The sequence below is a fragment of the Mauremys mutica genome, chromosome 1 (genome assembly GCF_020497125.1).
Source record: "Mauremys mutica isolate MM-2020 ecotype Southern chromosome 1, ASM2049712v1, whole genome shotgun sequence".
In the NCBI taxonomy this organism is placed as follows: Eukaryota; Metazoa; Chordata; order Testudines; family Geoemydidae; genus Mauremys; species Mauremys mutica.
The window spans coordinates 355,376,172-355,398,459 of record NC_059072.1 but is presented as its reverse complement, the minus strand read 5'-3'; the positions used below and the strand labels follow the sequence as shown (position 1 = coordinate 355,398,459).

At 44.7% G+C, this 22,288-nt stretch overlaps 1 protein-coding gene across 7 annotated transcripts in view; it reads right to left on the bottom strand.

Moving 5' to 3' along the window:
- Window positions 1-1,386: 1,386 nt before the first annotated feature.
- The window catches only part of LOC123373703 (disintegrin and metalloproteinase domain-containing protein 20-like), a 150,446-nt gene continuing 129,544 nt past the window's right edge, over window positions 1,387-22,288 (bottom strand). For all 7 annotated transcript variants that reach the window (XM_045022787.1, XM_045022800.1, XM_045022835.1 and 4 more), the window contains 3 exons: window positions 14,391-14,505; window positions 5,843-5,894; window positions 1,387-1,575 (listed from right to left, as the gene is read on the bottom strand). In XM_045022787.1, coding sequence (XP_044878722.1) covers window positions 1,534-1,575; window positions 5,843-5,894; window positions 14,391-14,505 — 209 coding nt within the window. In that variant the 3' untranslated portion in view covers window positions 1,387-1,533. The remainder of the gene's footprint in view (window positions 1,576-5,842; window positions 5,895-14,390; window positions 14,506-22,288) is intronic.

Sequence of the window (22,288 nt, the reverse complement as noted above, 5' to 3'; positions counted from 1 at the left end):
TGTGACATTTCTCAGTGATGTGGGATTCTCCCACATTTTAAGCATGCAGGTGCGAAGCCTGGTACTGAAAGATAAAAACTTGTCAAAAAGACCTAAACTAAAACCTAGCACTTAAAACTAAACTAACCAACTATATATACAGAGAGAGAGAGAGAGAGAGAGAGAGAGAGAGAGAGAGATTGCTAACAAATTCATGGTTCATATTCATCAATTTCACAGTCATACGATTTAAAAAATAATCAATTTCATAGTTTGATTTTTACATCTGAACTTTCATGGCGCTATAACCATAAGGTCCCAACCCAAAAGAGGGTGACGGGGGTTGCAAGGCTATTGTAGGGGGGTCATGGTATTGCTACCCTTATTTCTGTGCTGCTACTGACAGAGGTTCAGCCTTAGAGCTGGGAAACCGGAGAGCAGCAGATAGCACATATGTGAGGGTTGAATGGTATGAGGGGTCATCACTTTTTTGGGGGTGCAGGGCAAGCCTTACGAATGAGGGGGCATTGTGGACCCCACCCCACCCCTCACACAGCCAGCCCCTTTAACTCCCAAGTTCTGGGTCTGGAGCCAGGGAGTGGCAGCTCTGTGGCTTCTCTCTGTGTAGTGATCCCTCCCACTGCAGCTGGGGAGCAATAGGGAAAGGAAGTGGGATGGGAGTGCTGAGCTTCCTGCAGCTGGGGAGGTTCACAGAGATTAGTCTGACCCGGCTCCGGGAGCAGCCCTTGCAGGAGAAAAGGAAGTGCAGCCCCTCCCCAGCCCTGCCAGGAGTAGCAGCTGGAACCCAGTGCATGCTAGAAGCCCCAGCTGGGGTGCCCCCAGCTCTGCCCTCTCTCACAAGATTTCACTGGAGAGACCAGATTTCATGGTCCATGATGTGTTTTTTGCAGCTGTGAATTTGATAGGGACACATGCACAGACACACACAGAGACATGAGTCAGGGAAGCACTTATCAAAACAAGTTTGAAATTGCTTCCACAATCATCATTTGTGATAAGAAGGGACCGAGGAAGGTGGGGAGCTGCTCCACTCTCTTATGCCAGCCTGCAGTGGCGTGTGGCAACAGAAGATGCTCAAGTCCCCCAGTGGGGGAAAGAGCTCTCTGAGAACTGTGCATGAGGTGTGTATACACATACAGTGGAAAGCACATGTGCATGCACTCAAAGAACAGCTAAGTTTCTGCTTCCAGGGATAGAGCATTCTGGGAATACGTCTTATGGATACAGAGGACAGAACCAGCTTAGAAGCAGGATGAGATTCTATGAAGCTCTGAGGAGACACTTATGTGAATACAGAAAGAAAAGCATAAATAAGGACAAAATCTGTTTATTCAAATAAAGTGGAACAGAAGAACAAAATAAACTGACAATTTCAAAAAAGGTAATTCTCCATGAATCCCACAAAACTGGGAATTTTGACACACAAGTATCTCAGCAGGGTTCCATATGTTCTTTCAATGGCTGAACTGATCAAAAACATTGTTTTTTCAATCTTCCAGTATCCTGTGTTTTGTTAAACAAATAGCTTCCCCTCTACTTTTTAGACTGTATACTGCTTTTCTTCTTCACACTCTTCTAAAACAAAACAGTACAATGATTAAAGCGTGGTCTATGTAACTGGCAAATTTCATATAACCACATTTATCCTGCTCTCAGTCATTCAGGATCTGGCATTCAGAGGTCTAAGCTGCCATATTTCTTTGGAACTATTTTTGAAGAAGCAAAAGTTTGTACAACATGGAAACATTATTTGGTAAACCTACCAGTTTCCGTGATATGTATTACTATTCCAAAACATTTCAAAAGAGACCTCAAGCTAAGCCCTCAAGCAGGATATTTTATTTATTTCTTTAGATTTATAATAAGGGTCTCACTATTCATCCATTTTATCCCTTAGAAAACTATTGCAACATTAAAATATGAGTAATCATGAAGCCCAGGATTACTTAAGATATAAATAAATAGACAATACAAAATCCTCATATTTCCAAGCCTAAGCCTAGGACCCTTAAACACAGCCCAGTCCCCAAGGTGCAAGTACCTGCCCCATCCTTTCTCAACTCAGTGGGCGTTGGATCCATGTCACCTGCCTAGTGAGTACCATTCAGTTGAGGGTGAGTCCCTCCATTGGGTTATGCCAGATACAGTTCTGCTGAACCTCCATTCACACAACAAGGATAACAACCTTTATTACTCCTGCCCCAGTAACAAGGACATTGGGGATACAACACCAGCCACAAGTGATCATTTGGGCAAGCAATCCCATCAAACTCAGCACCTAGGCTGGACAGGTGTGTCCATGCAAACGAGATCAGCTTCTGAAGACTTTTTCCACATCTCACCACTAGATGTCAGGGGAGAGCTCATTCAGACTCTGCTTACACTTTAAAAAGGCCAATTTCACAAAGCTGAAAACAATTATGAGCCAACTCATCAAAATGTGAATGATCATTGGGAACTGTGTAAGAACACTTTTCTAGATGTTCCACAAGCCCACAATTGAGGAAGAAGACTATTGGTTAAAAACAAATCTAGTTTAGCGGGGAAGTTAAGGCACCTGTTATATATATAAATATATATAAAAACAAAAGGAATAAAGGGGAAGTTGAGAGTAATGATTATATATCAGAAGGTTGAAATTTTGAAAAATTGATAAGGAAAGCAAGGGGACACAAGCAGAAATGTATGGCCAGTAGAGTTAAGGACAATAAGAAGGAGTTTTAAAGTATATTAATAAAAAAAAAAGAATTTTAATTATGGCATTGGTCTGCTACTAGATGGAAATGGTAGAATTATCAATAATAATGCAGAAAAGCCAGATGTGTTCAAAAATATTTCTGTGCTATACTTGGGTAAAAAAATGATGATGTAGTCATGTCATAGGAAATACTTTTTGCTTTCCACTAGTATCTCGGGAGGATGTTATACAGTGGCTACTCAAATTAGATATTTTCAAACCAGCAGGTCTGGCTTGGATTCCAAGATTTTTTAAATTGCTGGCTGAGCTTGCTGAACCATTAATGTTGATTTCCAATAAGTCTTGGAACACTGAGGAAGTTCTAGAAGACTGGAAGAAACCTAATGTTGTGCCCATATCTAAAAAGAGTAAATATGATGACCAGGTACTTATAGGCCTGTCAGTCTGACATTAATCCCCGATAAGATAATGGAGTGGTTGATATGGGACTCTATTAAAAGAATTAAAGGAGGTTAATATAATTAATGCCAATCAACATGGGTTTGTGGAAATTAGATGCTGTCAGACTAACCTGATATATTTTTTTGGTCAGGTGTCAAGTTAATAAAGGAATAGTGTTGATGTAATATACACAGACTCCGGTAAGACATTTGACCTGGTAGCACAAGACCAGATATGGCAATTTCCTGCACTATCTTTGGGAAGTCTTACTGTCCTAAGTATACGTATCATTGTGGGCCAGGGATTGTAAATAATTCCGTGGGTGAGATAACAACAACTCCTTTAGGAATTCCAAACAATGGTGGTGGTAGTAGGAACAACAGGTGATTAGATAAATTCATTCAGATTGTAACATCTCCAGAGATGTACCGCCTCACTGGATGATGCTTGCATATATGAGTTCAAACTGGATTCTCCAGAGGCCAACAGACAAAGAAAGGACTTTTAGATAAATAGCCTGAGTTTAAACTGACTCAGGGATTTCTTTCTGATTCAGCAAATGGACAGGACCTTTTGTCCCCAGTGGGTGGGGTTAAGGTTTGGAAGGACTGATACCTGGCATTGAGGTGGAGTTGCAGTGGGTGACTGCTGGGAAGATTTTTAGCGTGTGTCTGTTAGTTCTTGTATTATTTTAATCTGTGTTTTTAATGCTTTCACCTTAAGAATAAAGGTGCTTGCTTAGAAAGGGCTGTGTGGTAACTTAGAACTGTGGGCAATTACAACTGTTCATAGCCTCTGAGGAGAAAGCAAAGTACAGACACAGGACAATTTAGGCCTTCTGGCTTGCTGGGGAACTCACAGTGTAGACAGGGAACAGTGTGGCCTAGAAAATCCCCGGTCAGGATTAAGAGATATAGATCTCTGCCCAAGAGAGATGATGGCTGAAGAGCCAGGAGCCTACAATGGGTGCCATTGCTGGACAATGAGGGGGAAATACAGATGCAGTTGCCCTAAACAGTGACTATTTTGATTTAAAATCTAGAAAGATATAAAATTAACATGGCACGCATCAAATGGATTAAAAGCTGGCTAATGATTAGGTCTCAAAAAGTAATTGTAAATGGAGAATCAAACGGGTGTGCTTCTAGTGGGGTCCCACAGGGATCCGTTCTTGGCTCGAATTTAACATTTGTATTAATGACCTGGAAGAAAATATAGTTTAGTTTAAAATAGAGAAGATTTAGGGGTGACTATAAGTATCTACACAGGAAAGGAATATTTAATAGTAGGCTCTTCAATTGATCAGAGAAAGGTATAACACAATCCAATGGCTGAAAGTTGAAACGACACAAATTCAGACTGGAAATATGGTGTGAAGTTTTAATTACTTTCACTGTTAACTATTGGAACAACTTACCAAGGATCCAGGCGGATTCTCCATCACTGACAATTTTAAAATCAAGATTGGATGTTTTTTTACAAGATCTACTCTAGGAATTATTTTGGGGAAGTTCTGTGTTATACAGGAGGTCAGACTAGAGGATCACAATGGTCCCTTCTGGCCTTGAAATTTATGAATCTAGGATTTACTCAGAGTAGTTTTGATAGTATTTCTTAGTTATTAATTTAAAAAATAAAAATGAAATTCTATAATCTGGATCTATTTTAAAGACATTTCAAGGGTCTCCTGTCTCAAACAAGGTGCAAACTCAGTGAGGCAATAGGTCTGTGTGAACTGTGTCGGTTGGTCCACCGAGCCGCTAAGGGGCGGTGGGGAGCTACGACCTCACTGGCCAGCCTGGGTCACGCTTCTGTCACTGGGGAATTAGCGGCGGGAAAAGCGCCAGCCAGAGTCTGCAGCGCACCTCTCAGGCAGGGGAGCGCCAGCAAAAGTCTATAGTGTGCCCCTCAGGCAGGGGAGCGCCGGCAAAAGTCTATAGTGTGCCCCTCAGGCAGGGGAGCGCTGGCAAAGGTCTGTGGCGCGCCCCTCAGGCAGGGGAGCGCCGGCAAAGGTCTGTGGTGCGCCCCTCAGGCAGGGGAGCGCTGGCAAAGGTCTGCGGCGTGCCCCTCAGGCAGGGAAGCGCTGGCAAAGGTCTGTGGTGCCCCCCTCAGGCAGGGGAGCGCTGGCAAAGGTCTGCGGCGTGCCCCTCAGGCAGGGAAGCGCTGGCAAAGGTCTGTGGTGCCCCCCTCAGGCAGGGGAGCGCCGGCAAAGGTCTGTGGCGCGCCCCTCAGGCAGGGGAGCGCTGGCAAAGGTCTGTGGTGCCCCCCTCAGGCAGGGGAGCGCCGGCAAAGGTCTGTGGCGTGCCCCTCAGGCAGGGAAGCGCTGGCAAAGGTCTGTGGCGCCCCCCTCAGGCAGGGGAACGCTGGCAAAGGTCTGCGGCGTGCCCCTCAGGCAGGGGAGCGCTGGCAAAGGTCTGTGGCGCGCCCCTCAGGCAGGGGAGCGCTGGCAAAGGTCTGTGGTGCCCCCCTCAGGCAGGGGAGCGCCGGCAAAGGTCTGCGGCGTGCCCCTCAGGCAGGGAAGCGCTGGCAAAGGTCTGTGGCGCGCCCCTCAGGCAGGGGAGCGCTGGCAAAGGTCTATGCATGATCATTTTTCAAATTAGAAAAAAGGAAGAGAAGTTTTGATTATCTTCCAGATTAGAAAATGCTCATATGCTCTCCACATATTAGAGAGTAACTGAAGTGGTCTATCTGAAAAACACTTACTGTGTCTGCAGCACCAGAATCACCTTGTGTTGTCTGTCTTTTTCTGGAGGACCTATGATACAAACCGCATACTATTTAGACAATACAGTTTATGAACAAGCTGAAATTGTAATTACTATGCATGATTTTGAGAAGATTATTTTTAAAATCTATCAAACCAGTTGTGCTACATGACAGCCATGCAGAACACAATAAGAACAGGAGTACTTGTGGCACCTTAGAGACTAACAAATTTATTTTAGCACAATGCCATCCACAGCCTCAGGAACGACTCTGACATCATAATCAGAAAGGCTGACAAAAGAGGGGCTGTCGTTGTCATGACTAGGTCAGAGTATGAACAAGAGGCAGCTCTCTAACATCACATTCTACAGGCCATTATCCTCTGATCCCACTGAGGGTTACCAAAAAAACTACACCATCTGCTCAAGAAACTCCCTGAAAAAGCACAGGAACAAATCTGCACAAACACACCCTTAGAACCCCAACCAGGGATATTCTATCTGCTACACAAGATCCATAAACCTGGAAATCCTGGATGCCCCATTATCTCAAGCACTGGCACCCTGACAGCAGGATTGTCTGGCTATGTAGACTCTCTCCTTGCCCTTTGCTACCAGCACTCCTAGCTATCTTCGAGACACCACTGACTTCCTGAAGAAAGGGGGTGTAGAGGCTTGGGGGATTATTCTCAAGTCTGCTCAGGAAAAGGGGTGTAGGGGCTTGGGAGGATATTTAGGGAAGGTAGGGCTCCAAGTGGCCCTCCCTAAATGTTTGTTTAAATCACTTTGTGGTGGCAGCAAGGAATAGGGGTGTTTTTAACCTAAACGGGTAGAAATAAGCTTAGGGGGGTCTTTATGCGGGTCCCCACGTCTGTATCCTAAAGTTCAGAGTGGAGAGGGAACCTGACATGGTGGCAGAGTGGTGGGATCATTTTGAACCAAAACCCAGTAGAATTTTAAAAGGTCATTTTTTTTTCCTTTTTGGCTGTTTAGAAAGCAGATAGAGATCTTCTCTCTCTTTGCCTGGAGGCAGAGGTATCAGGTCCTTGTAACAAAAGGATGTTTTTAAGTTGTGAGCAGCTGGAGATTTTTGTCTCTGCCTCAGGGCAGGGTAGTTAACTTTCTACAAGAAAATTCACAAGATAGTTTTTTTTCCCTTTATAGCTCTTGGTTTAGGCTAGGTTAAGTACAGAAAGCAGGAACATGACGACCAGTGACACAGCTAATAAACCAGAGCTGGCTAGACTGGAAGCAAAAGAGAAAGAGAATGAACATAAGAGACTGATCGAATTAAAACAACTAGAAATTAAGGCACAGGAAGCTACCCACAAGAGAGCTCTGGAGGCAGAAGTGGCTGCCCAAGAGAGCCCTGGAGTTACAAGAAAAAGAGAGGCAGGATGAACTAGAGTTAGAGAAGGCAAGGGCTAAGCAGAATATACCAGACAACCCTGGCAATCCTTCTCCAGGTACCGCTTCCCATCCCAGAAAGTTTCCCACCTACAAGGCAGGTGATGATACTGAGGCCTTCTTAGAAAATTTCGAAAGGGCCTGCCTTGGGTACAGCATCTCTACTGACCAGTACATGGTAGAGCTGAGACCACAACTCAGTGGACCTTTAGCAGAGGTGGCGGCTGAAATGACTAAGGAACACATGAACAGTTATGGACTTTTTTAAAAAAAAGGCCAGAATCAGAATGGAGCTAATACCCGAGCATGCCCGTCAGCAGTTCAGAGGCCTAAAGTGGAAACTGGACGTGGCATTTTCCCAACATGCCTACCACATTGAAAAGAACTGGGATGCCTGGATATCAGGAGCAAGTGTTAAATCTCTGGAAGATCTGTCTTTCCTAATGAAAATGGAGCAGTTCCTAGAGGGTATTCCTGAGGAAATAGAAAGGTATATCCTAGATGGGAAGCCCAAAACTGTAATCAAGGCAGGGGAGATTGGAACCAAATGGGTGGAGGTGACGGAAAAGAAAAAAACTAGTATCAGTTGGAGCAGCTATCAGAAGGGGCAACCCAAGACAACATCCTACCACTGGGGGCAGCCCAAAGCTCCACCTACATCCCAAGGAAACCCCCAAACACCTTATCATCCCACCATACCCATCTCCAGAAACCCACCTTGCCCAAGTGACCAGTCAGCTGGGTGGTGTTTTAAATGTAATGAGCTGGGGCATGTGAAGGCCAACTGCCCCAAGAACCCCAGCAGATTACAGTTCATCGCAGTTCATTACAGTTCATTACACCGGAGTCACACCAAAGGTCCTCAGGCCCAGATGCCTCCCAGGTACCCTCAGAACTAAGGGAAACTGTGAGTGTGAGCAGGAAAAGGGTAACATCGTGGAGGGACACTGGAGCACAGGTGTCAGCTATCCACCAATCCTTAGTGGACCCTAAATTCATCAACCCAAAGGCGCAAGTGACAATTCAACCCTTCATGTTAAAATCTTTAAACTTGCCTACATCTGAGTTGCCTGTCCAGTACAAGGGCTGGTCAGGAATGTGGACTTTTGCAGTCTATGATGATCATCCCATCCCCATGCCGCTGGGGGAAGACTTGGCCAACCATGTGAATCTAGCCAAGAGGTGGGAATGGTCACCCGCAGCCAGGCTAAGCAAGCTTTCACACCTATCCCTGTTCCTGAGCCTTCTACCAGGGCCCCGTCTGTGTTACTAGAGACTCAGGTGGAGGTGGTGGAACCGGATCCCCTGCCAACAACTGCAACAGCCGTAGTGGATCCAGTCCCAGAGACCCAGCCAAAGCCAGTCCCAGAACCAGAACTGGTGAAGCAACCAGTACCAGAACCATTGCCAGAACTGAGTCCAGCACTTGCAACCCAGTCTACAGCTCCAACAACAGAGGGCACCACCGAGCCTGCACAGGCAGCAGCAGCAGATAACCCTACACAAGAGGCTCAGCCAGAGCCTGAAATACCACATAGTGCAATGGCAGAGAGCGGTTCACAGTCAACGGAAACAGCCCCATCACCTGCATCACCTCCAGAGGGTCCAAGCCCCAGTCCACAATCCAGTGAGGAACTGATGTCTTCAGCATCAAGGGAATAGTTCCAGGCCGAACAGAAAGCAGATGAAAGCCTCCAGGGAGCTTGGATGGTGGCATGGAGCAACCCACTGCCTCTCAGCTCTTCTAATCAATCCCGATTTGTTGTAGAAAGAGGACTTTTATACAAGGAAACTCTTTCTGGTGGGCACCAGGAAGACTGGCATCCTCAGAGACAGTTGGTAGTTCCAACTAAATACCCGGTAAAGCTCTTGAGCTTAGCCCATGATCATCCTAGTGGCCATGCTGGGGTGAACAGGACCAAGGACCATTTGGGGAGATCATTCCACTGGGAGGGAATGGGCAAGGATGTTTCTACCTATGTCCGGTCTTGTGAGGTGTGCAAAAGAGTGGGAAACCCTGCAAGACCAGGTCAAAGCCCCTCTCCAGCCACTCCCCATAACTGAGGTTCCATTTCAGCGAGTAACTCTGGATATTCTGTGTCCTTTCCTAAAAAGACACCCAGAGGAAAGCAGTACATACGGACTTTCATGGATTTTGCCACCTGATGGCTGGAAGCAGTAGCTCTAAGCAATACCAGGGCTAAAAGTGTGTGCCAGGTACTAACAGACATTTTTGCCAGGGTAGGTTGGCCCTCCAACATCCTTACAGATTCGGGAACTAATTTCCTGGCAGGAACCATGAAAAGCCTGTGGGAAGCTCATGGGGTGAACCACTTGGTTGCCATCCCTTACCATCATCAAACAAATGGCCTGGTGGAGAAGTTTAATGGAACTTTGGGGGCCATGATACATAAATTTGTAAATGAGCACTCCAAAGATTGGGACCTAGTGTTATAACAGTTACTTTTTGCCTACAGGGCTGTACCACATCCCAGTTTAGGGTTTTCACTATTTGAACTTGTGTATGGCCGTGAGGTTAAAGAGCCATTACAGTTGGTGAAGCAGCAATGGGAGGGGTTTACGCCTTCTCCAGGAACTAACATTCTGGACTTTGTAAACAATCTACAAAAACACCCTCCAAACCTCTTTAGCCCTTGCTAGAGAAAACCTACAAGATGCTCAGGAAAAGCAAAAAGCCTGGTATGATAAATATGCCAGAGAGCGTTCCTTCAAAGTAGGGGACCAGGTCATGGTCTTGAAGGCACTCCAGGCCCATAAGATGGAAGCATCGTGGGAAGGGCCATTCACGGTCCAAGAGCACCTGGGAGATGTTAACTATCTCATAGCACCCCTCAAACCTCAAGCCTAAAGTGTATCACGTTAATTCTCTAAAGCCCTTCTATTCCAGAGAGTTAAAGGTTTGTCAGTTTACAGCCCAGGGAGGAGATGATGCTGAGGGGCCTGAAGGTGTCTATTACGATGGAAAAAGTGATGCTGGAATGGAAGAGGTGAACCTCTCCATGAGCCTTGGACTTATGCAGCGAGAGCAGATCAAGGAGCTGTGCACTAGCTTCACATCGATGTTCTCAGCCACCCCAGGACGGACTGAACGGGCATACTACTCCATTAGCACAGGTAATGCTCACCTAATTAGAGCCCAACCCTACCGGTTGTCTCCTCAAGCCAAAACTGCTATAGAACAAGAGATCCAGATGTGCAACAGATGGGTGTAATCTGCCCCTCTAACAGTGCCTGGGCATCTCAAGTGGTTCTAGTTCCCAAACCAGATGAGAAGATACGCTTTTGCATGGACTATCGTAAACTAAATGCTGTAACTCTCCCAGACAACTATCCAATGTCATGCACAGATGAGCTATTGGAGAAACTGGGACATGCCCAGTTCATCTCTACATTAGACTTAACCAAGGGGTACTGGGAAGTACTGCTAGATGAACCCACCAAGGAAAGGTCAGCCTTCATCACCCATGCAGGGATGTATGAATTTAATGTGCTCCCTTTTGGGCTGTGAAATGCACCTGCCATCTTCCAAAAACTTGTATGGTCTCCTAGTGGGATTGGGAGAATCTGCAGTCACCTACCTTGACAATGTGGGCATCTTTTCTGATTCATGGGCAGAACACCTGGAGCATCTACAAAAAGTCTTTGAGTGCATAAGGGAGGCAGGACTAACTGTTAAGGCTAAAAAGTGTCAAATAGGCCTAAACAAAGTGACTTACCTTGGACACCAGGTGGGTCAAGGAACTATCAACCTCCTACAGGCCAAAGCGGATGCTATCCAAAAGTGGACTGTCCCAAAGTCAAAGAAACAGGTCCAATCCTTCTTAGGCTTGGCCGGATATTACAGGTGATTAGTACTGCACTACAGCCAAATTGTTGCCCCACTGACAGACTAACCAAAAAGAAACAGCCAAATGCAGATGTGGAGATTGTTTTCCTGAGGTGACTATCTGCCTGAGTTGTGAGATTACTGAGGTGAGCTCCCTATCTCAAGAGAGACATAGCCATTGTGAAGGTTGTTGTTGCAGGTGGGTGAATGAAAGGAATGCCAGCACAGACATTGAGTTGATTTTTCCACCCATCTAGGAAGTTCTTCATGGGAAGGGAAACCATGGCTTGCCTGTTCAGGAAATAGGTCATTCTGAGCCAGCTCTGGAAGCAGTGGATGCGTAATTTTGCATGATCAGTCACGAAGTTGCAGACTGCTGTATGACTCAGGAGAGGTACACAGTTCCTTACTGAGGTTCATGGACTCCCCTGAATGGTCCTGACTAGATATGGTAATGTTATGAATCCGTCTGTGAGGAGGTAGACGCCGGCTTTTCAGTGAATCCAAGTATGCCCCTATGAATTGTATTTTCAGTACAGGGTTGTATGTTGGTAGCAGGGGAAAAGACAGTACAGAGGACAAGTGGGATACCGAAAGACCCTGCGAACCTATGAGCAGAGGAGACTTGGGTTCATCTGAGACAAAGAGGTCTTTAGGGAAGCTAAACTTCTCCAGGACCAGAGGTCAACTGAATAGACGGGAGACTAGTTTGAGTCCAAGCTGAGAGGGGTCATTACCGGTGCTACTCTGGTCTTTGCAGGCGTCTGGCGATCTGACTGCACAGTAGTTTTCTGTGATGCATGGATGAGGGGCGGGTCATGAACTCTGTTACAGAAGAACAGAAGTTTTGGGAATGAGACAAAATGACTCATCAGCCATATGACTGCCTTGGGGATGAGTAAGTTTTCCCCTAGTCAGGTTTCCCCACTCCATAGCCTCACTGACTAGTCATTCAGGTTTTCTGGTGGCTCCTCTTTTTCTTGTGACTCGAACTTCTGGCAAAGTCACTCTTTAGTCTCACCCCTTTCAGGGTATGTCAGCATCCACTCCAGTAACAGTCTGGCAGCCTTGTTCCAGAGTTCTAGACTGACTTTAGGTCCACTAGGCCTTATGATATTTATCTAGAGCCTTTGTTAGGGTTTCCCTTGGTGGTCTGTAGGGGAATTCAGCCCCACTCTCTACCCTGGGTTCCAGCCCTAAGGTCCACTTCCTCAGACCTCCTGCTTCTTCCATGGATATCTTCCTACTGTGGCCTGTTTAAAAATATTCTTCCCAAGCCCTCTTAACAGGGCTGGCTCCAGGCACCAGCAAAGGAAGCAGGTGCCTGGGGTGGCCAATAGAAAAGGGTGGCACGTCCAGGTCTTCGGCAGCATTTCGGCGATGGGTCATTCACTCCGTCTCTGCACTTCGGCGGCAGCTCAATAGGTTTTTTTCTTTTTTTTTTCTTTTGCTGCTTGGGGCGGCAAAAAAGCTGGAGCCAGCCCTGCCTCTTAAGGCCTCAATGGAAAGGTAACAAAGGAAAAACAACAACAAAAAATAGTCCTAACAAGTCCCTGGCCGCCCTCCTTTCAGGATATACCTGACAAGCCATAGCCCAGCTCAGTATCCTCAGGGCTATCCGGAAATGTTTGCAGAACCCCGCTGGCAGTGTTATCCTGCGCAGTACTCCTTTCTGTGAACCAATGGGGAGAGATGTGTCCACCTCCTATGGCTGGGCCTTTTTGAACTGGGTTTCTCCCTTTTTTACTCTCCTGCTCCAAGACTGGCATGCCTTGCAGGTGCAGCATGCTGGGGCCACCTGAGACCAAAACTGCATTTTAACCCTTCCTTTACTGGTGTAGAGTGTGTACACTCCATCACATGCCAGGAGACAGGAAGAGATGGGCATGCTTTCATAGCGGGGACAAAGGGGAGGGGAATCCAGTTTGTGAATCAATCAATGTCAGAAACAGCTAGCTTGGATGAAAAGGCTCCATGAATCTGAAGAGAACTCATGAGCTGCAGGGGAAAGATCTGGGACATCACAGAAAACTCTGCCCAACCCCAAAGAAAATTCACAGTGGTGAGGAACATGACACAGGGAAACACTTTTCGGAACATCTGTGATTTTGTATAGATCTGGGTTTCTCATAGTACTAAGTAAAGAGTCTTGCTGTTTTGGAAAGCTGTGCAAAGTTTGTGTACGTCTGTTGGCTTTCACTAGAGGTACCCCTGGAGAGGTAAACTGTAAACCAGACGGCTCACCCTTTCAGTGGGATTCTGGGGAGACTGCACTAGTTTCAGCACCTCGGCATTTGGACTGCAGGGGTCACTGACCTCTGCCAAGAGCGCTGTGAGACTTGAGGTCTGCTCCGGGAGTTTGTGGCTAGAGGTACAAAGCCAGGAACAATGCCTATGCTCAACCCTGTCCCAGCAAGCAACTTGCACGTGCGAATCAATGTGTGGATTAGAACTGGGCAAAAAGAGGAAGTGTGTCTGTGTGTGTGTGTGGGGGGGTGTCTCTTTCTGTTAAAACTGTCATGGTTTTGAGAAAATTTAATCCCAAAGCTGGACAGAACATCAAAACCACCAAAAAATTGCAGAAAAACATTGAAGAAAAATTCCACTTTGGGACAACCAAAACATATTTTTTTAGCTCCCCAGCCACATTCAAGGAAGGCTCTAATCAGTTTCATAAGAAATTGACAAGAGGTCTCCAGCCCTGCTGCTGGAGAGGCAGAGAGCCCCTCCACTCTGTTTCCCTGTCAATCCCCTCAAGTTCCCAAAGCAAGTAAGGTGCTGTCATGGTGCTCTGCCTCTGTCCCCTAGAGCCAGCTGGGAAAGCGGTAAGGCAGAGCTTCCGATGCTCTGCCTGTCTGTCCCCCTGGAGCTAAGGGAAAGGTGGAAAGGTAAAGCACAGCAGTGCTGTCCTTCCCCATCCCCTGGCACTGCAGGGAGATGGTGATTGATGAAGGTTTAGTTGCATCTGTACCAGATTTGATTAAACATTTAATTCTGCCTAATTGGCATTTTCTGATTAAACTCAGTTTTGGCAGAAAATTTCTAACAAGCTCTAGTTTGGATTTTCTCACAGCAGTCTGGAGAGCGTTCAGTAGGGGGGAGCCCAACCAGATATCTGGCAGCATCCTAGGCTAATAATGGACCAGCTTAGGAAATGTAAGAGAGGTGCTCTTGCAGGTGGCCAGCAATGCATGGCAGGCTTACAGCCAAGTGTAACACTGGGGCAGCTGGGATTAGAAATAAGTGTCACAATCTTATCACATAGTGTAAACGTGAATGAAATTTTACTTACCTGCTAAAGAGCCGAGCAATTTGAGCTCTTTTATGCACGGCAAAGCTGAGAACCAGAAGAAGAAGAAGTATGCTTCCAATTGCTACTCCCATGATGACAATGTCACTACTGGACACTTGGAAAGAAACAGACACGGAACATTACACTTTGTTTGCACTTAGGAATTTACTCCTATAACTGTAACAAACATTTCTGTAGAAACTGAGGCTTGTCCCTGTATGAAGTGTGCATGCATCACAGACACATACAGCTATCTCATATGTACATTCTCTAACAATACTAGCAAAGAAGGCCTCCAAATTTGTTTTGTCTGTGCACAAGGTGCCAGCGTTGCTGCGTGTTTCTGCTGTGCATTCTCCCTAATCATGGATACCATGCGTTGTCAACAGCTGGACAGGCAGTGTGACACAGTTACATGGTTGTCATATTGCACATGAATTTGGGATGTAATATAGCTGTCCCCACCCCCCAAAAAGGCCTTGAAGTGTCAGGCTGTATATGTACAAGCATCAGATCTTGGAGCAAGGAGGGAGTACTTCTTTCTATATGGGCCTAGACTGACCACACCTAGAATTGTGTTAATTGTTCAGCACTACAGTGATGGAAATATACTTAAAAATTAGAGGGAGTAAAGAAAAAATAACAAAACTATCAGGGATCTTGAGGACTTGATTCATAAGGAAAATATAACAGGGATAAAAACTTACAGCTTGGTTGAGCAATGACTAAGGGGGAACATGACAACAGTCTACAATTATGTAAGCATTCTCAAATGAGAATGAGCTCTTTCTGACAACCATGGTAATTCTACCAGAGTACCCCAGCAAATGCTAAGTTGCCACTGTGAGAGAGGCAGTCTCTCAAACACCTGTGTCCCGGGCTATATAGAGCTTTAAAGATCATACCCAGTACCCAGAACTGCAGCCAGAAATGTACAGATGCCCAGTACAGATCACAAAACATTACTGTGATATGCCAATAGCTAACGCATTCAGTTCAAGAAGAGACCCACTGTATTCTACACCTATTATCTTCTGGGGGCAGATTCGGACCCACAGGAAGCAAGGAAGCTACAGTGCAACTCCATGGCAAAGGAATATATGGGCCAGACAGGGTCCCCCCAGTGACCATCCCATGGACATAGAGAAGCACTTCTCTATGGCTCTGGCACTAACACTCAAGGCACCACGTGGGAAAAGAATTCTGGGAGATACATATACTGAAGAGCAACAGCTTTCACTCATGTATCTGGCTGCCTCCAGGTATCTCCATGATGTTAGCAGCACCAGACTATGTGTAACTGCAAATTTATGCAGGAGAGAAGTTTCTGGAGGAGAGGCTAGGACTTGCTGTGTGGAGGGAGAAAGAACATTTATTGGCCTTAAAGTAACTGTGGTTCAGGATGTGTTGTCCCCGTGTATTCCACTTCTGGCGTGCATGTGCCTCATGCACTCAAGACAAGACTCTTTTGGCCAGCACTGTCTGCTGAGGCTGTGTCTGCGCCTATGCCTGTCCAGCCCATCTCGCTCAAGGGTATCGAGGGTGGACTGGGCCAAACCATCCCTCAGCTCCTTCACCAATACAGAACGCTGCTGTTGTAGAATTCCATAGAAGTGGAGAAGGAGGGCAGGTCTCGGAATACATATGGACAACACATCCTGAGAAATTACAGTTAGTGTATGCAAAGTAACTGTTCTTTCTTCTTTGATGTTTGCAGTATTGTTGTAGCCATGCTGGTCTCAGGATATTAGAGAGACAAGGTGGATGAATCATTGTCTTTTATTGGACCAACTTCTGGTGATGATAAAAACAAGCTTCTTCAGGAAATGAAGAAGAGCTCTGGATAAGCTTGGAAAGTTGTCTCTTTCAACAACAGAAGTTGGCTCAATGAAAGATATTGCCTCACCCACCTTACTCTTTTGAGTAATTATCCACATGTATTCCCTGCTTCCGGTGAACCACAAGCTGTGACCTCATAGGTAGGAGGTCGGTGCTCAGAAACTACCAAATAAAGACTGAAGGATAGCTTTGCCGAAGTGGGCATCAGATCTTGAGGCCTCAAACAGGGAATAGTCAGGGACTAGACTATCATTTCTCATCACATGGGAGAAATGCTGTGAAAGTTAGATGAATAGTTCTGAGCTCTATCACATTTATGTGAAAGGGAGTTTCTTCAGGAGACTAGTGGGTTTAGGTCTGAATGTGGTCCAGGTGAGCTCCCCACCAAGTTTCTTGGTAGGTAGAGATGAAGAAAATGGTACTCCTTTGCATACCCAGAGAAGATCCTTCCACTAAGTTAATGATGAGAGAGGATATCTTGGCAGACCTGCGCCCTGGTGTCAACGTAATGTCTGTTGAGTAGATGTAACAATTTCCCAGTTTAACAATCCTTGCATGCAGAACAGGTAAAGGCGAGTGTTGTGTATTTGGTTGTCATGGTTTTTGTTGCTATGGCAACTGAGTTAGATTATTATGGGTTAGCTCAGCCAGCTTCAGCCGGCTGAGTGAGCTCTCTCTCTCTGTAAATAAAATGGTGGTTTTGTTAGCTGTCAGCTCTCTGGCCTCAACTGATTTCTTCCTAAACCGGCTCCCCCCAAGGATATAACAGCGAGCATGCTGTGTTACATATATGCAGGGGCCATATGTCCAAGAAGTCTGAAACAGACTTTTCTCTAGTGTTTGAGGGTAAGTTGGCAGCTGGCTGAGATCTATTATGGTGTTGAATCCATCTTGCGGCAGATAAACCTTTGCTATTGTGGAATCTACTGCTGTGTGAACTCTGTTCTCTGAGATGAGAATAAAAATAAATTTTCCCTGTTGATTCTGAAGCCTAATGTGATGAAAAGTTGCAAGATCTGATGGATGGAGTAATTTACCTGCTTTGCTGATCTTCCTTGAATGAACCAATCATCAGTGTACAGGACTACCCATAGACGTGAGAACTAGGAGTGTGGGGAGTGCTGCAGCACCCCCAGATTTTACTGCAAAAAGTTTGCGGGTGCTGTCAGAAAGAAATTAGCATTATTTTGCCATTCTTGAGAATCCCAGATCTGTGCTGCACCTGTGTGGTGTGAGCGGTAATTGCATTTTTTTCACATTGCTTTTGAACACACAGGGTTCACAGTTTCCTTAGCTGGCTTTCAGCACCCCCATGATAAAATGTGTTCCAGCACCACAGGGAATACCTGGATCCCCTGATTTCTCAGGTGAGCAGCCACTATTGCCAAGCACTTGGTGAAAGCTCTTGGAGTTATTGCTAGACTGAAGGGCAGGAGTCTGTACTGATAGTGAAAATTTCCCACTTGGAATCTCAGTGAACTGTGAAAATATGTGCTCTGCAGGTTGAGAGCTGAAAACCAGTCATGAGGAGAAGCTAGGGATACCATCCTGAACTTGAAATGGTGGGCGAAGGCGCTGAGCCATCTAAGTCCAGGAGTTGATGCCAGCCCCCTTTCTTCTCCAGGACTGGAAAATAATGTGAATGTAACCCCCAAGGAACTTAACTAGGTTCCTGAAGCTCTGTGTGCTTGTAACTCAGGGAGAGCCATGCTATCCCTGGGAGGAAGGGGAAACCCCAGGGCAGATTCACAGTCTGCTAGGCAACAAAGAGGGTTTCAGAGTTCAGAGTGTGGGGGGGAACCCTGACACAGGTCTGACCTCCTGAATAGTACAGGACACTAACACCACTTGCCATCCCCACACCATGCCCAGCAACCAGAATTAGACCAAAGTATTACAGGCCTCAGGAGATTAAAATATTGTGTATGTCAGAGGCAGAGAAAAAGATGTTAGAAACCTGTTTGGTAACTGTTGTTTGAGATGTGTTGCACATGTCCACTCCAGTTCAGGTATGTGTGGGTGCCAGTGTCCTGAACCCAGAGATGTTTTCCCCCACTGGGATGGCACATGTGCCCTCCATATGCTCATGTTGCTAGCTGAGGGTATAAAGCGATGGAGCTGCCTCAGTCTGTTAGACCTGCAGCAGGAGTCTCCCTACAAGATACGGGAGCAGGCAGATACTGGACACAGTGTTGGTATATATCCACAAATGCTCTTTATTGCTTACAAAATAAACCACTCACTCCACATTCACAAAATTACCATGGAAATCACCACATCTGAGGTGGAAGCTGTGCATTTAAATTTCTTTTTAAAGCAGATTAGTAAATCTGTAATTGCACTAACATTTCACCTCAGTTGAAACCTGACCTAGGTCACAAATGAGTTTTGGAATCATAATATGGTCCCTGGAAATGTGTTCATCTCACATAACAATGCAAAGCTGTGTATAAGAAAGCAACTTAAAGTTCCTAATGTGCTCAAATTGTGGGGACTGGATAATCTACATCCCAGAATACCAAAACAACTGGCACGTGAGACAGATTAATAAAAAATCCTTACTCCTAGACTAGTAATAGCCAATGGACATTAAGTAGTAATTCTAACTACACTAACACTGCACTAATAAATGAACTAGTTATTAACAAAAATAGGTTTTGGGTCACACAGACCACAAGAGTTGTAGACACTACCAAGGGTTCCATCTGGCCACCATAGCTGGGTGATAAGGAGGAACTGAACAATGGTTGGGCCTGCTCCATTCTTTATGCCCTCAGGTGGGGAGAAGGGAGGTATGAGGGCACACAGGGTGCATGCATGGCCCCATTGGACACTGCTGACTGAAATAGTCCAAACTTGAGTGCATGAGGTGCTTGCAAATGTGGACGATAGACTTCAGTACTGATGCAAAAATGGTATCAGAAATTATTATAATATATTCTTAGAATTTTAGGTCATTGTAAACTTGCCCGTGACGTTCCTGAATTTTAAATAATACTTGTGATTGCTTACATACACATGATGCTTATAGAACAGAACACCACTACTTATGGTTTTGGTTGCTTATTTTATTAAATGACATGTTCAGGTGAATTAAAAAAATTGCAGGTTTCTGCTTTCTTGTGACACAGTGAGAAGCCAAGTGTCAGGGAAGATAACAACTCTTTGGCTTTTTGCACCCACATTGGTTTACACAGACTCTAATATGCAGCTTTTATAACTTCTATCTTGCTTTAAATTTCTGTATTATTTTTATGTGATGTTTTGAAATGTATATAAGCATTGACTATTGTGATTTGTGCTTAAAATTATTATTTTAAAATATTTAACAGAAATCTTTAGTTACAAGTTGTAAATATACTGCAAATGGCATACCATAAATCCAAGGACCATTTTGGTCAGAAAGCAAAAAAACCACAAACAAATCCAAAGGTCTTTCAAATAACTGGACACATCTCTTATATAAGATACTGCTTGTTTTAAATACGATTTCATCTCTGGATTTCAATAATGGCTTAAATAAGTCTTTTGAGATGTATATTTGCAAACACTTTGTATCTAAATACAAATCTCATATAATAACTTCCTAATGCCATTGTTATGTGAATAGGAGATATATTATGTACAAATATAGCAAGGTAATTTAATACCTCAACTGGTTACTAATGCAAGAAGCCATTTGAGTATAAAATATAATTGAAGGTTACTTACTTATGACCAGATTTTTTCACGATGACTCTGCACATTTACACTAATGGGTAATGTGTCGCCTGGTGGTACCAAACAGTACAACCTTCTCTAGGCAGTGTCTGTTAGAGCATACATGTGCCCCCTCTTACCTCTCCCCTCTTTGTCTCCAAACATGCCCAGGGTGAGGCCATATACAGGGTGCGGTGCCCTCTACTGTCTCAGTTCCTTCTACCGCTAACCCAGAAGCCCATAACAGGACTCCGAGAAAGAGGGGGAGGTGAGTGGGAAGCGTGAATATGCAGAATCATCTTGAAGAACTCTGGTTACAAATAAGTAACCTTCATTTCTTCTTTGAGTGGTTCTGAATATTTCCACTTATGGGTAGTTTGACAAGCAGTGCTGAAAAACCCTTACAAGTGGGAACAGAGTGCTAAGTAAATGACAATTGTAACACCTTTCTGACAGATTTATCATCTACTCTAGAAGATGGATCCAGGGCATAATGTTTAGTGAATGTATGCACTGAGTTCCAAGTAGCAGTCTTGAAAATTTCCCTAACAGGAATATGTTTAAAACAAGCAAAAGATGTTGCTACTGTACTAGTAGAATGAGACCATACAATGGGAGGCTAAGGGATTTTTGCTAATTTGTAACACTGGTTTAACTCATCTCAAAATAGTATGAGCAAACATACTATGACCATTATGCTTTTTTGTGTAAGAAAGAATCTTCATAAAACTCTTAGGTCTATCTGAGTAAAATGCAAGAGCCTAACTAGCATCTAACACATGTAATGCAAACTCCACTTTATTATCATGAGGTTTCATGGAGAAAACAGTAAATTAACTATCTGATTGATATGAAATTCAGACATTCTTTTTGGTAGAAACATGAAATCAGGTCTAAGTACTACATTATCTTTATGTAAAATTGTAAATGGTGGATCATCCATGGGGGCTTGCAGTTCATTCACTCTTCTGGCTGATATTATAGCAATAATGAAGACTACTTTAATAGATAAATAAAATAAAGAACTCTAGTGTCCTCAGCCAGGGAAGATGACAAAGCCAAGCATACCGCTTCAAGTGGACTGCGGATACCAAACTCTAGCAGAAGAATCTGAAGCACCAAATGATGCCCTGAAGGCTTTGCTATGTTCTGTTCTTCTGTCAGAATAGCATTAGTCAGTCTTCTGTTGGGTGGGAACCCCCTGGAAGGTAGGAAGGAAAAAAGGGCATCACCTTCTTTACACTACTCTTTTGCCTCTGGTGTCTATTTAGGGCCAGATTCTGATCCACTCATTCATGATGAATAGTAACTTATCTCCACAAGATCCCACTGATCCATTTGTAAAGTAAGGTGCTACTTGTGTAGCCCAAGGGGCTAGCTTTAGCATTTATTTTATTTGGCAGTAATGCAAGGAACGTACAGGCCTGTAACCTATAGCATAAGACTTGCAACCTATGAGCTGTGACACAGATAAATGGCCTAACGGTTACCCCTAAGTTTTGGGGAACTGGAAATAGAGTGTGTAAGGGGGAATTTTGTCCATAATGACACCAGCCAACGACAGGAACACGAGCTAACACTGGCTTTTGGATAGAACATCTGCAGATATCTGACCACAAGAGTGCCATAGCAATGAACTGATGTATATGATAATAACTTGAGATCATTATTATACTAACCAATAGGAGAAGGGCACCTTAACACAAGTAGGGTGAAGGAATACAAATAAAGAGGAGGGGAGAAATCCCTATTGAATATGCATTAGACGTAGTGGCATCAGTGTAATATATTATAAAAGTTGCATTCAAGCCTGTGTGTGGGAGAAGAGAGAGGTTTAGCCCTTGGGAGGTGCCAGGATGATGGCCACTGGAGGTGATGAGGAAGATGATGGTGATGAGAAAGATAATGGTTAACATTTTCAGGTTGTTCTGCCAGGGATGGCGTGAGTATACGGATGATCAGATGTACATTCTGTATTATCTCTATTCACTTTACTGGGTTCGAGTGTTTGTGACTTTGCTAAAAGTATTAATAAACTATTGTAGAAGGGTTCCTACAGTGTGAGTGTTGCAACTGTACACATCAGAGCTTACATCTATACAGTAATTTGAATAATACCGGGTGTGATCTTGGGACAAGAACCTGTCAAATCTCAGAGTGATAACTGAGAATTCTTAAGTAATCAGTATAATTAATACATAATCAATGGATCGGGCTACACTTGGTATGAGTAAGGATATCAGAATCAGGCCTTTTGAGTGTTATATAAGTAATGACTTCCAGCTCCTTTCAAGGGCCGCTCCAACTGACCACATTGCTGTAGCATAGCCTGGATGTGACAAAGGCGTGGGTGACCACAT